This window comes from Loxodonta africana, chromosome 3 (assembly GCF_030014295.1).
Source record: "Loxodonta africana isolate mLoxAfr1 chromosome 3, mLoxAfr1.hap2, whole genome shotgun sequence".
Taxonomy (NCBI): Eukaryota; Metazoa; Chordata; class Mammalia; order Proboscidea; family Elephantidae; genus Loxodonta; species Loxodonta africana.
In genome coordinates, this window is record NC_087344.1 from 16,553,132 (window position 1) to 16,567,677 (window position 14,546).

Consider the following 14,546-nt stretch of genomic DNA (forward strand, 5'->3'; position numbering starts at 1 on the left):
ATTAGTGAATGCCCCTCTCCCACCCTCTCTCCCTCCCCCCTCTCCTAACCACAAAAGAATGTTTTCTTCTCAGTTTAAACTATTTCTCACTTCTTTTAATGCTTCTGCATCTTTTAATATTTTCCCTGTAGAATCCTTCAGTATTGCAACTCCAGGCTTGGATTTTTTCTTCAGTTCTTTCAGCTTCAAAAATGCTAAGTGTGTTCTTCCGTTTGGTTTTCTACCCCTAGGTCTTAGCGCTAGTCTTTATAACGCTTCACTTTGACTTCTCCAGCTGCCCTTTGTAATCTTCTGTTCAGCTCTTTTACTTAGTTGTTTCTCCCTTTCACTTTAGCTACGCAACGTTCAAAAGCAAGTTTCAGAGTCTCTTCTGACATCCATTTTGGAATTTTCTTTGTTTCCTCTCTTTTTAATGACCTCTTGCTTTCTTCATGTATGATGTCCTCGATGGCATTCCACAACTTGTCTGCTCTTTAATCATTTGTGTTCAACTCGTCAAATCTATTGCTGAGATTGTCTCTAAATTTGGGAGGAATATGTTCAAGGTCGTACTTTTGCTCTTGTAGACTTGTTCTGGTTTTCTACAGTTTCAACCTGAACTTGTATACGAGCAATTGATAGTCTGTTCCATATTCGGTCCCTGGCCTTGTTGTGACTGATGATATTTTTTCAGTCGACTCTTTCCACAGAGGTAGTTGATTTGATTCCTGTGTATTCCGGCTCATAAGGTCCATGTGTTAGTTGGTGAAAAAAAAGGATATTTGCAATAAAGAAGTTGTTGGTGTTGCAAAAGTCCATCATGTGATCTCTGGAATTGTTTCTATCGTCAAGGCCGTATTTTCCAAACACCAGTTATTTTTCTTTGTTTCCGACGTTCATATTCCAATTACCAGTAATCATCCATACATCCTGATTGCATGTTTGATCAATTTTAGACTTCAGAAGTTGGTAAAAATCTTTAATTTCTTCATCTTTGGCCTTAGTGGTTGATGCATAACTTTGAATAACAGCTGCATTAACTGGTCTTCCTTGTAGGCTTATGGATGTTATTCTATCACTGACAGCATTGCACTTCAGGATAGATCTTGAAATGCTCTTTTTGATGATTAATGCAATGCCATTTCTCTTCAACTTCTCATTCCCAAAAGTAGACTGCATGATTGTCCAATTCAAAATGGCCAATGCCAGTCCATTTCAGCTGACTATTGTCTAGTATACTGATGTTCTGCCTGCCATTTCTTTTTTGACTATTTCCAATTTTCCTTGATTGGTACTTTGGACACTTTAGGTTCCAATTATTAATGGACGTTTGCAGCTGTTTCTTCCATTTTGAGTCATGCCACATCAGCAAAAGAAGCTCCTGAAAGCTTGGCTCCATCTACGTCATTAATGTTGACTCTACTTTGAGGAGGTAGCTCTTCCTCTGTTGTGTTTTGAGTGGCTTCCAACCTGAGGGACTCAACTTCTGGGACTGTATCAGACAATGCTCCACTGCTATTCAGTGGCTAATTCTTTTCCGAAGTAGACCACCGGGCCCTTTTTCCTAGTCTCCCTCAGTCTGGAAGCTCAGCTGAAATGTGTCTGCTATGTGTGACCCTGTTGGTATTTGAAAACTGGTAACAGAGCTTCCAGCATCACAGCAACAGGCATGCTCCCACAGTATGGCAAACTGACAGACACTTGAGGGTTTATAATGATAGAAATAATAAAAAAAAGATAAAATAACAGATTTGGTGAGGATGTGTAGATATTTCTGGTGGCAATATAAAATGGAAAATCTCTCTTTATGAGTTGGGTCCAGAGTTGAGGAAATCTGAAGCACAAACTCCCCAGGTGGGTTACTGGGGGTGATGTTATGTTGGGCCATTTATGCTTCCACCGCTTGATTTCTGGACCCAGGTATTCTACACTTTTTGAAAACAGAATACTATGATTGTCATTAATTTACAGTATATACTAAATGAAATCCAAACTCATTGACATCAAGTCGATTCCAACTGATAGTGACCCTATAGGACAGAATGGAACTGTCGCATAGGGCTTCAGAGGTTGTAATCTTTACAGAAGGAGACTGACACATTTTTCTTCTGCAGAAAGGCTGATGGGTTAGAATCACCAACCTTTTGATTAGCAGCTGATCTCTTAACCACTGTATCACCAGGGCTTCTTCCGTGTATATACCATCTAGAAAATTATGTAGTCATAACTGCCTGTGTATTCAAATGTTGTGCTATATATGATGATTACCTTTGTAATTAATTATCTTCCCATACAACCACGGTTTTTTGTTTTTTTTAATTCTTCTGAACTTCAAATTCACTTTAGGCTATACTTTGCCTCTTTCCTTCCCTTTCCTTACAAACTTTTGCAAAACAGGTCTATATCCGCCGCCTACTTTTCTTCAATACTCAATCACTCTTTAGCCACTGCACCTGAATTATTTCTAACCCTACCTCTTTATTTAGAGAGCCAGGAAATAAATGGAGCACTCTCTAAGACCAACAAAGTTTTCATGTCACTAAGTGCATATCAAGGGGTATTTTTCAGTCCTTGTCTTCTTAGTTCTTTAACAGCGTTAAAACTATTGACCAGCTTGCCTTTCTTCAGGTAGAACCCGTTTGCCTCCATAACCTTGAGGACACCAAGTGTTCCATAAAATTGCCAAATATTCTTTAAGGTAAACACTTCCCAGTGTGGGATTTCACTCTAAGAAAGACGGCTCCTATGTTTGGTTCCTTGTAGCAGTTAACTTTCCCTAAAGGACAGCTTGTTACTTTAAAATGAAACTAAAAAGAGAAGAATTTCTCCTTGGAGGAAAAAATCCATCTCAGAAACCCCTCCCCACCCCTCCCCCCATTGCTGTCTACAAAGAGACAAAATTGGCAGAAAAATGTTTGGTTTTTTTTTTTGACATTGGTTGCTAACCCAAAGGGCGAATCCACCAACTGCTCCTTGGAAACCCTCTCGGGCAACACCACTCTGTCCTATAAGGTTGCTAGGAGTTGGAATCGACTTGAAGGCAATGGGTTTTTATTTTTTTGTACCCCTGGGAGGTGAATTATTTAGAAAGTAAGGGGAGAATAGGACAATTTTTTTAATGAAGAGCTCTGAGAGTCAACCCAGGAGACTCAGCAAACTCTAAACATCTCGTCATTGTCCCTCACCATGTAAATATTTGACCCCAGCCTTGGTGAAAACAAAATTTGGCTTGTCAGAGACAGACAATGGAGAAGAGAAACTGGTTCAGTGACACCATTAGAAAGAGTTAGTGTGTTCCCTTCAGGGCTGGTGGAGTAAGAAGGAAAAGAGGAACAAAAGTATGTACTGGGCCTCATCTCTCTGGTAAGGATACTGAAACCTTCCATATTTGCTTAGGAATGTGAGCTCCCTGTCCCTTGAATGCACTTTACTTTCCACTGTAGCCAGTCTTTTCCAGCTCTCATTCTGTTTCTTCTTTGTCTTTCTGTAATCTAGAACCTCTTTCCAAGAAGAGTTGGAAAGGGCCATTTCTTTTTTTTTTTTTTTTTTGTAGCTATAGACTTTATTAGTTTATTATCTTTTGTCTACTCCTGGCCCCAATTTTTCTTAAAAGTTAAACTGTCAAAATTCTGAAAGAGGAAAGAAACTGTTGAAAGTGCTAGAATGGGATCAGTTGCAGCTTTAACATTTTTTCTGTTTTTTTTGTAATTTTGAGTTTGCAACAGCCCTTCCTTCCTCCCTTGATGGTTTGAAAGATTCCTTTTTCAGCTAGCTATGGCACCACAGTGTATAACAAAAAAAGTGTTAGAAGAACTTTTATGACAAGAGAATCTTTTTTGTTCCTTTTTGACATTAGCAACTGAGGTTGTTACTAAGAAGCACTGGGAGAAAAGGGAAAGATGATAGATGATCAACACTTACTTGTGCGAAGGGGGAAATACGCAATGTCATTCATTTTTATTGACCTAAGGGGACTCCTCAGGGTACAGCAGCTAGAAGAATAACATGGTCCCAGAGATGGAGTGGGAATCAAGGAACTTCCTCCCCAACATGAATATTGACACATGGTCTCCAAGAAGATTCTAGCCTTCTGATAGCTTTCTCTGACATTCTCATGTCTAGAGAGTTCATATAATTCAGATAAGCATTCTTGATATTAATTTTCTGCCGTATGCTCAGGGTAGGGATTGCTAAATTCATTGAATAAGAATACAGGACACCCATTTAAATTTGAGTTTCAGATAATACTTTTTATTTTTAATATAACTATGTCCCATGCAATATTGCATGTCACATGTAATATTTATACTAAATAATATTCATTGTTTATCTGAAGCTTAACTGGGTGTCCTGAATTTTGTCTGGTTCAAGGGCTCTTTCAATTTGTCTATGTAGAATTTTTAAAAATTTTTTATTGTGCTTTAAGTGAAAGTTTACAAATCGATTCAGTCTCTCATACAAAAATTTATATACACCTTGCTATATACTCCTAGTTGCTCTCCCCCTAATAAGACAGCACACTCTTTCCCTCCACTCTATTTTCATGTCCATTCTGCCAGTTTCTGACCCTCCCCCGCCCTCTCATCTCCCCTCCAGACAGGAGTTGCCCACATAGTCTCATGTGTCTACTTGATCCAAGAAGCTCACTCTTCACCAGTAGCATTTTCTATCCCACAACCCAGTCCAATCCCTGTCTGAAGAGTTGGCTTTGGGAATGGTTCCTGTCTTGGGCTAACAGAAGGCTTGGGGACCATGACCTCTGGCGTCCTTCTAGTCCAGTCAGACCATTAAGTCTGGTCTTTTTGCGAAAATTTGAAGTCTGCATCGCATTGCTCCCCTGCTCCTAAGGGCTTTCTGTTGTGTTCCCTGTCAGGACAGTCATTGGTTGTAGCCAGGCACCATCTAGTTCTTCTGGTCTGAGGCTCATATAAGCTCTGGTGTTTGTGACCCTTTCTGTCTCTTGGGCTTATAATTACCTTGTGTCTTTGGTGGTCTTCATTCTCCTTTGCTCCAGGTGGGTTGAGAACAATTGGTGCATCTTAGATGGCTGCTTGCTAGCATTTAAGACCCCCGAAGGGAAATGGCCATTTCTTGAATGGGTAATTTTTCCAAAGAAACTCTGACTCAACCAGTTATGACATTTTATCTTATCTCTCTCATCAAACATCACTTCTCTTCTCTCTTCTATAAATTAAAGATTGCTGTTAGGTTTCGTACATCCAGTAATTTATCTATTACCTGTTTAAAGAAAATCTACTATAAGGGAAGTATTGTTTCGTTCCTAAAGTGTTTGGGTTTTTCTATATATTCCCTAAGGATTTTTCCTCCAAATGGAAATTTACTGATTTTTAAATATTTATTGCATACACTGCCAACTTACTGATAGCACTTAAAAGTTCTATTTTTATGTTATTTCTCCTCAGTGTCCTCAACATCATCTGTAAATAGTAAAATTATTTTTGAGGTTTTAATACTCAGACTCATTTCATTTCTCATCTTAAGTGATACAGGAGAATGACTAAAGTGGAATTAGATTTCCTTGGCTTATTTATGAATTTAGCACAAATATTTTAGTGTTTTAATAGAGATTATCCTGTTGGCTGTGGTTTAAAAACAGTCATTCTATATTGGGTTAAGGGAATGGTGAGAAAACAAAGTCACAGCCTCTGACACACAAGTAAACATAAAAGTACCCATGTAAGAGACACATCAATGAGTAGTTCTGCATGCTCTATTTGTGGGAGTCATAAGCTCAGTCCTTCCTATCTGTCATTCTCTGTTCTTCATCTCACTGGTCTCTCAAATCCCTTCCCTTACCTAGCCAACTGCCCCACAGGGAATTAACCTTCTATTCTCTCAGTCTATTGTGCTTTCCCTTTTCTTACTTCCTATGAATAACAATTATCTATTCTTCCTCTGTCAATTCAAAGAATCCTATTTCAGAGAAAATCTTTTCTACTCATAGGAAAAAAAGAAAAAAAAATTTTTTTTTTAACTCATAGACCCAGACTAAATTATATACCCACAATGTTTTTTTTTCTCTTTTTAATTAATTTCCATATTTTATGCATGAATAATACTATTTTTCTTTTTTGGAAATTTTCAAATCTTAAGTTTGACTTAAGTTTGGAAACCCTGGTGGCATAGTGGTTAAGTACTAAGGCTGCTGACCAAAGGGTCAGCAGTTCGAATTTGCCAGGCGCTCCTTGGAAACTCCATGGGGCAGTTCTACTCTGTCCTATAGGGTCTCCATGAATTGGAATCAACTCGAAGGCACTGGGTTTGGTTTTGGTTTTTTAAGTTTGACTTTTTGACTTAAGTTTAAATTTTCATATCTTAAGTTTGACTTTTAGTTTTCTTTGGTATAATTGCTGTATAGAAGTTTTTGATATTTTAATCTAGTTTATCCATCCTATACTTTGTAATAAACTCCACTGATTTTAGTGCAACACATCCTTCTTCAAGAGCATGTACACATGAGTACACACATACTTTGTATTTCATTTCAATGGTTGTGCTCTTCTATTTCCTCCTCTTATTTACAGAGTCCACTTGGCCTTTCCCCGTCTTGGAAGAAACCATTTGGCAGGTGGTTTCTGCAATAAGGAGCCATAGGGATCTTCACGAATTGGAAGAGCTGCATGGAGATCAAAAGAGGTAACAGACCTGTTTTGTTTATACTTATCACAATTCCATCCTTGCTTTATGACTGCCATAGTTTAAAGGAGCTATTGATAAACGATGGACATGCAATGCAGGTTTATTGTGATAGTGAAAAAAAAAAAAAAACGGAAGCTCACAATTATCAAGTGCCTGCTCTATATCACAGGCACACCACTAGAAAAATGACATGCATCATCTCATTTAATTCACTCATCGATCTCATTATGTCGGGAATATTTAGCACTCTCATTTGAGAAGGTGGTATCTGCAGTTAAGAGAGATTAAGTAATTTTCTCATGGTCACATCAGATAGTAAGTTGGTAAAGCCAAAATTCTATTCTGGGCAGTATGATTCAAACCCTCATTTTTGAAATCACAGCTTTATACTGTAGCTTTGGAGAATTATGTATCTAAAATAGTTATCATAAAAAGAACAGATTAATAATAATAATGAAGAAGCCAAGCCCAAGCCCATTGCCGTCGATAAAAAAAAAAAAAAAAAAAAGATAATAGCTATTACTAATTAGAAGCCCTGGTACCACAGTGGCTAAACACTCTAGTGTTAACCAGAAGGTAAGCGGTTTGAATCTACCAGCAACTCCACAGGAAAAAGATGTGGCAGTCTTCTTCCTTAAGGATACCAGACCTGGAAACATGGTAGGGCAGTTCTACTTTGTCTTATAGAGTTGTTTTTGTTAGAATCAACTCAACGGCAATGGGTTTGGATTTTTTTGGGGGGTCAGGGGTTATTTTTAAAACAGATCCTCCTGTTCACAAAGGCATTTCTAAACCTTGCAAAGAAGGTAATAGCAATAACCAGATTTTTTAAAAAACAAAAAAAATAAGGCACAAAAAGTCAACTGTTACATCATTAGGATGTGACAGGTCACATTTAAGACATGGATTTTCAGCTCAGATGACCTTTAATCACTAACATAGAGTTACCAGAATGGAGGAGGCATGGAGATTATCAGGGAAAAGATCATACTTGGGAGTTCACATTACATGTTTCCAATTAGCTTGAAAATTGGTTTATGAGTATAGATTCAAATAGGATAATTAGAACCAGTGAATAGAAGCTAAAAAGAGAAATTTCTGCTGAATTAAAGTGTCTGAATAATTATATATGTTTAAAATGAAAAGGGCTACCTGTAACTGAGAGTCACAGTCAATGGAAGGACTTAATAACAAAATGCAGGTGGTACTGTAAAGGTGATGACTAGCTGAGATGCCATTTGGCAGTTCATTGAATGTTGCCCTTACCTTCTCCAGCCTACACACTAAATACATGGAAGCAGAAAACCAAACAAAATTTTCAGAATTCCTCCTGCTGGGCCTCTCAGAGGATCCTGAACTTCAGCCCCTCTTCTTTGCACTCTTCCTGTCTCTGTACCTGGTCGCTGTGCTTGGGAACCTACTCATCATACTGGCGGTTACCTCTGACCCTCACCTCCACACCCCCATGTACTTCTTCCTCTCCAACCTGTCCTTTGTTGACATCTGTTTCGTTACTACCACGGTCCCAAAGATGCTGGTGAACATCCAGACACAGAACAAACACATTTCGTACATAGGATGCCTCATTCAGGTGTATTTCTTCATGATTTTTGCTGGACTGGACAATTTCCTCCTGACCATGATGGCCTATGACCGATTTGTGGCCATCTGTCACCCCCTGCACTATACAGTCATCATGAGCCCCTGGTTTTGTGTCTTGTTGGTTCTGGTGTCTTGGGTCATCTTTTTCTGGGTCTCCCTGCTTCATATTGTCTTGATCACACAGCTGAACTTCTGTACAGACACTGAAATACCACATTTTTTCTGTGAACTGACTCAGATTATCAAAGTGGCCTGTTCTGATACCCACATCAATTATGTCTTCTTGTATGTGTTGACTGCCCTGCTGGGTGTGTTTCCCCTCTCAGGGATCGTCTTCTCTTACTCTCAGATTGTCTCCTCCTTAATGAAGATGTCCTCTGCTGGGGCCAAGTATAAGGCATTTTCCACCTGTGGGTCTCACCTATCCGTGGTTTCTTTGTTCTATGGGACAGGTCTTGGGGTTTTCCTCAGTTCTGCTGTGACCCATTCTTCCCAGAGAAGCTCTGTTGCCTCAGTGATATACACTGTGGTCACGCCCATGCTGAACCCCTTCATATACAGCCTAAGGAATAAGGATGTGAAGGGAGCCCTGGGAAGGCTTCTCTGTGGAGCAGCTTTTTGTCCATGATGATGGCCACTGGCCTCAGGGCTAAATGGGCTTCACATTCCCCAAAGCCAAATATCATGAATTTAAATATCTCGATTTTTTTTTTCTTCCTCAGAAGACATGCACCGTTTCTTCCAATCCCAAAGCAACTATAATTGGCCTTCTACTTGTTATTGTACTGTTTTGACTTAGTAATTTTTTTTGACTCTTCTTTCCTATGTGCTGTCCATAAAGTTCTTTCTTTGGTCAGCTTTCTTAGAGCCATTCCTAGAAAATCCAACCTTAGATTGACATCATTAATCTTGTTAAGTGCAGACATGATTTTCCCAAAAGTTAATCTCTCAACCCTTGATGCATTTCACCTTCATTTGGTTATGCATGTGTTTTTCCCTGAACAAAATAAAATCAAAATCATACAACAGTCATCACAAACTGCTTTCTCCATCTGGACTGTCCTTACTGCTTTACACATATGATTTCATTTAACCATGGCAATATTTCTTTGAGATATATTCTCATTCACCCCATTTTTCAGAGAAGAGTCTGAGATTGGGATGGTTTCAAACTGGCAACCATACTTTGCTATCCTACTTTGTATAAGAACAATGATGTGGTTTTCAAGTTCAAGGGTGGTAATCTAGATTTGATAGATGGTTTTTGCAGATGATTCATAGTAATATACTGCCTTGGATAACCTGAGATGTTGATTCATTCTCTGTGGTCCTTTCTTGGTTCTTTTCTTCCTTCTTTTCCCCTTTCTTTCTTCCTTACTTTCTCCAATTCCGTATTTTATTTTACCTTTATGTCTCATCATTGCAGTTTTTAGATATACTCCCCAAGATAGTAAAACAATGTAGTATTGAATACAGTGGAATAAGAGTTGTTCCCACAAGTGGTTTAATTTTCTGGGACTCTCTGGAGGTGTCATCAGGAAAGGTAGTTACACACTTGTGGAATGCATTCAGATATTCATTTTTTGAGAAGAATATTGGTAGAATTGAGTCTGGCCAGTGATTGGTGGAGTAGTAGATGCTCCTATCACATTCCCTGGGGTCCTCTCACCATCTCTATTGTACCCCAGTCTGACTGCCTATGGACAGCACCAGCTGGAACCTACTTTGCCAAATGCATAGTAGCAAATGTGATCTGTAATTATTTATTTCTGGGGTAGCCTTCACTGAGAGGTGTGGGATTTACCTCTTTACTTGGGGGTAATTCTTAGATGTGGGTTTTGCACATTTTCCAAAATCTCCCCACAGGTTGAAAATTCTGCTCACTCACTGTGGTAGCTGACTTAATGCACACTTTACTGGATGTATTTTCTTTCCTGTGTCACTTCTCCACTCTCCCATACATATTCCTTGCTCCTTCAAGTAAATTACTTGCACTTGAATCCTTGTTTGTGTCTGCTTCTGTGGGAACCAAAACTAGGACAGTTGATAAAGACCAACAGGTATTAAGGGAGACATGAAAGGAACTGGGCTCTTTGTGGCCGATACAAAACTAAAAAAAGAAGAAATAATTTACTGAAAAATCTTAATTGGTTAGCTTATTATCTACTTTGTACAAAGTGAGGAGGAGGGCAGAGAGGTATTAAAAAAGAGAAAAAAAAGATTTCAATTCCAAGTAGTAAGCATAATCATACTGATGTGTACTAGAAACTGTTGTAAACAAAAGTAAATATTTTTAACTCACCTTGAATGATTCTATCGAAAACTTTCTGAATGTAGTTTGGACAACTTTACTGAGGTACAGTTTACATACCATGAAATAGTCCCATTGTTATAATCCAATGATTTTAGCAAATTTATTTAGTTGTGCATTCGTCACCCAAATCCAGTTTCAGAGAGTGAGGTATTACAGACAGTCCGTTTGGTCAGAGCAATCTTAGATCGTTTGAATATATGGCATCTCTAATGATATTGAGGTTGGGCAGTGCTCCAGGTCCTATCAAAAATCTTTCATAAATATTTTATAAAGCAATGTTTGGTATTGTTTTCCTAGTCTCCTCCAGTAACGACCTCCTTTCCATAACTGTATAGGAAACAAGTAGATAAGGAGAGTGCCCGCCCTGTCTGTGATTTTTTATGTTGAATAATTTATTAAAACACCCCAGGAGTTCCAGATTTACCCTGTACAACTTGTTACCTTGAGTGTACTTATCATTGGGACTGCTTCCTAGTAGTATTTGGAAACAAAATAGTGTATTTGTAAAATTTTAATTACCATAGGGAGAATATCTGTCCTATTTGTTTTATTTTCAGTCTCTTTCAATCTTAGACTTCCAGGAGATTTACTGGTACATTCATTTTTTTTTTTCTTTTTTATCGTGGTTTAAGTGAAAGTTTACAGTTCAAGTCAGTTTCTCATACAAAAACATATACACACATTGTTCTGGGACCCTGGTTGCTCTCCCTATAATGTGACAGCACACTTCTCCTCTCCACGCTGTATTTCCCATGTGTAGCTTCTGTCCCCCTCCGCCTTCTCATCTCGCCTCCAGACAGGAGCTCCCAATTTAGTCTTATGTATCTACTTGAGCTAAGAAGCACACTCCTCACTGGTATCGTTTTATGTCTTATACTCCAGTCTAATTTTGGTCTGAAGAGCTGGCTTCGGGAATGGTTTTAGATTCAGGCTAACAGAGAGTCTGGAGGCCATGACCTCTGGGGTCCCTCTAGTCTCAATCAGATCATTAAGCCTGGCCTTTTTACTAGAATTTGAGTTCTGCACCCCACTTTTCTCCTGCTCCATTAGTGACTCTCTGTTGTGCTCCCTGTCAGGGCAGTCATTGGTTGTAGCTGGGCATCATCTCGTTCTTCTGGTCTCCAGCTGATGGAGTTTCTGGTTTATGTATCCCTTTCTGTCTCTTGGGCTCATATTTTCCTTGTGTCTTTGGTGTTCATTCTCCTTTGCTCCAGGTGGGGTGGGACCAATTGATGCATCTTAGATGGCTGCTTGTTAGATTTTAAGACCCCAGGTGCCACTCACCAAAGTGGGATGCAGAATCTTTTCTTAATAAACTTTTTATGCCAGTTGAACTAGGTGTCCCCTAAAACCATGGTCCCCAGACCCCTGCCCCTGCTACTCTGTCCCTCTAAGTGTTTCGTTGCATTATGGAAACTCTTTAGCTTTAGGTTTACTCCAGTCATGCTGACTTCCCCTGTATCATGCATTGTCCTTCCCTTCACCTAAAGTAATTCTTGTCTACCATCTAGTTGGTGAATACCAGTCTTCCTCCTTCACCACCCTCATAGCCATCAAAGTGATACATTCATTTTATAGAAGGAATGTTTATTGAGAATCTACTATGTGTTAGGTGCTGGGAACAAAGATGTGAAGAAAAAATAGATCCTGTCCTTATATAGCTTACATTCCATAGGGGAAGAAAAAAGACAAACAAGTGAACCAATAAAAACTTTAGAATTACAGAAAGGACCATAAAAAAAAAAAAAAAGAAGAAGAAGCACCAAAGAATAGAGAAAGATTGTGAGATTTGTTTTAAATAACATTTTCAAGAACATGGTGAAATAATAGAAAATGGCTGGGTTGTTTTAGATAATATTTTTAATATTATTGTTTAACAGTCTAGACCAGTGTTTCTCAACTTAAGCACTATTGACATCTTGGGCTGGATAATTCATTGTTGTGGAGAACTATTTTGTACATTGTAGGATGTTTAGCACCATCCCTGGCCTCTAATCACTACATGCCAGAACTCTACTCTTCATTTGTGACAACCAGAAGTGTGTCAAGGCATTACCAATTGTTCCTTAGGGGGCAAAATAGCCCAAGTTGGGAACCACTGGTCTAAAAGGTGCAGGAGTTGATGGCCTTAATATTCCAGGAGACAGGGAAAATAGGAGACACAACATTTAAGGGAGGATAAAACCTTGCGAAGAATGGGAATTCCAGAACACTTAATTGTGCTTATGAGAAACCTTTACATAGATCAAGAGGCGTTTGTTTGGACCGAACAAGGGGATACTACTGGTTGAAAGTCAGGAAAGGTGTGAGTCAGGGTTGTAGTCTTTCACCATACCTATTTAATCTGTATGCTGAACAAATAATACCAGAAGAAGAACGGGGCATCAGGATTGGAGGAAGACTCATTAGCAACCCGTGTTATGCAGATGACACAACCTTGCTTACTGAAAGTGAAGAGGACTTGAAGCACTTACTGAGGAAGATGAAAGACCACAATCTTCAGTATGGATTGCACCTCAAAGCACAGAAAACTAAAATCTTCACACCTGGACCAATGAGCAACATCATGATAAATGGAGAAAAGATTGAAGTTATCAAGGATTTCATTTTACTTGGATCCGCAATCAACAGCCATGGAAGCAGCAGTCAAGAAATCAAAAGACTGATTGCATCGGGTAAATCTGCTGCAAAGACCTCTTCAAAGTGTTGAAGAACAAAGATGTCACCCTGAAGACTAAGGTGCTCCTGACCCAAGCCATGGTATTTTCAATCACATCATATGCATGTGAAAGTTGAACAATGAATAAGGAAGACCGAAGAAGAGCTGATGCCTTTGAATTGTGGTGTTGACAAAGAATATTGAATATACCATGGACTGCCAAGAGAACAAACAAATCTGTCTTGGAAGAAGTGCAGCCAGAATGCTTCTTAGAGGCAAGGATGGCAAGACTGAGTCTTACATACTTTGGACATGTTGTCACGAGGGATCAGTCCCTGGAGAAGGACATCATGCTTGGCAGAGTACAGGGTCAGTGGAAAAGAGGAAGACCCTCAATGAGGTGGATTGACACAGTGGCTGCAAGAATGCACTCAAGCATAACAACGATTGTAAGTATGGCTCAGTATTGGGCAGTGTTTCATTCTGCTGTGAATAGGGCTGGTAATGAGTCGGAACCGACTCGATGGCACCTATCAACAGCAACAAGAACAACAAAACATCAGCTTATTATTAGGAATGGTTGAGTTATTGGAGACCACAGAATTCCTCACTGGTGCTATCATTTCAGATGTCAAATATAATGGTTTGGCATTCATCAGTCTGCACTTGTGGCAATGTAATCAATTAATTGCCCAGATAGAGGGAGAAAATAGTGCTTAGTCTAGAGTTAGAAAGAGATGACTCTTGGCTGAATCCTACCCATGATTCTTCAGTTCTCAGTTATAGTGTCCCCACCAGACATATGCTCTCACTGGACACTGTAGCCATCCATCACAATATCAGCCACCATTGTACACAATTATTTTATCGATGAATGTCTCTTGAAAATATCCACCTGACTTTTGGATTCAATCCATTCCTGATCCAACTGCCCCACAGAGTTTCCAAGGAGTGCCTGGCAGGTTCAAATTGCCGATCGTTTGGTTAGCACCTGTTGCACTTAACCACTATGCCATCAGGGTTTCCTGATGTATTAGTATTTTACACTATCACTTATCCCTTCTTTATCCTGTATGTTCCAATGTCTTCATGCAAGTTTATAATTTGCAATGTAGTTAAACATATTCCCATATCTTTCAATGTAAATAAGACTCACTCATCACCCCCATTCCTCTTTGAATATTGCTCCAAACTTTTAAATATTTGTTCTGCACTTGTTTTTTTCTTTTCCACACTGCTTACTCTCTCCTCAACCAACCTGATCTGGAGTCTTTCTACCTCCATCTCGGTCATGCTCCAGGAGGTCTGCAGTGACCTTCTATCCTCAACAAA

General features: G+C 39.1%; 1 protein-coding gene across 1 annotated transcript; it reads left to right on the forward strand.

Moving 5' to 3' along the window:
- Positions 1–7,152: 7,152 nt before the first annotated feature.
- Positions 7,153–9,820, forward strand: LOC135230620 (olfactory receptor 7D4-like). The gene has a single exon (XM_064280552.1). The coding sequence runs from the start codon at positions 7,871–7,873 to the stop codon at positions 8,867–8,869; it is 999 nt and encodes a 332-aa protein (XP_064136622.1). The 5' UTR covers positions 7,153–7,870; the 3' UTR covers positions 8,870–9,820.
- The last annotated feature ends 4,726 nt before the right edge of the window (positions 9,821–14,546 follow it).

Bases quoted from the DNA above. Each gene is read 5' to 3' on its own strand.
- LOC135230620 (XM_064280552.1), top strand. From the start codon at position 7,871: ATGCCATTTGGCAGTTCATTGAATGTTGCCCTTACCTTCTCCAGCCTA.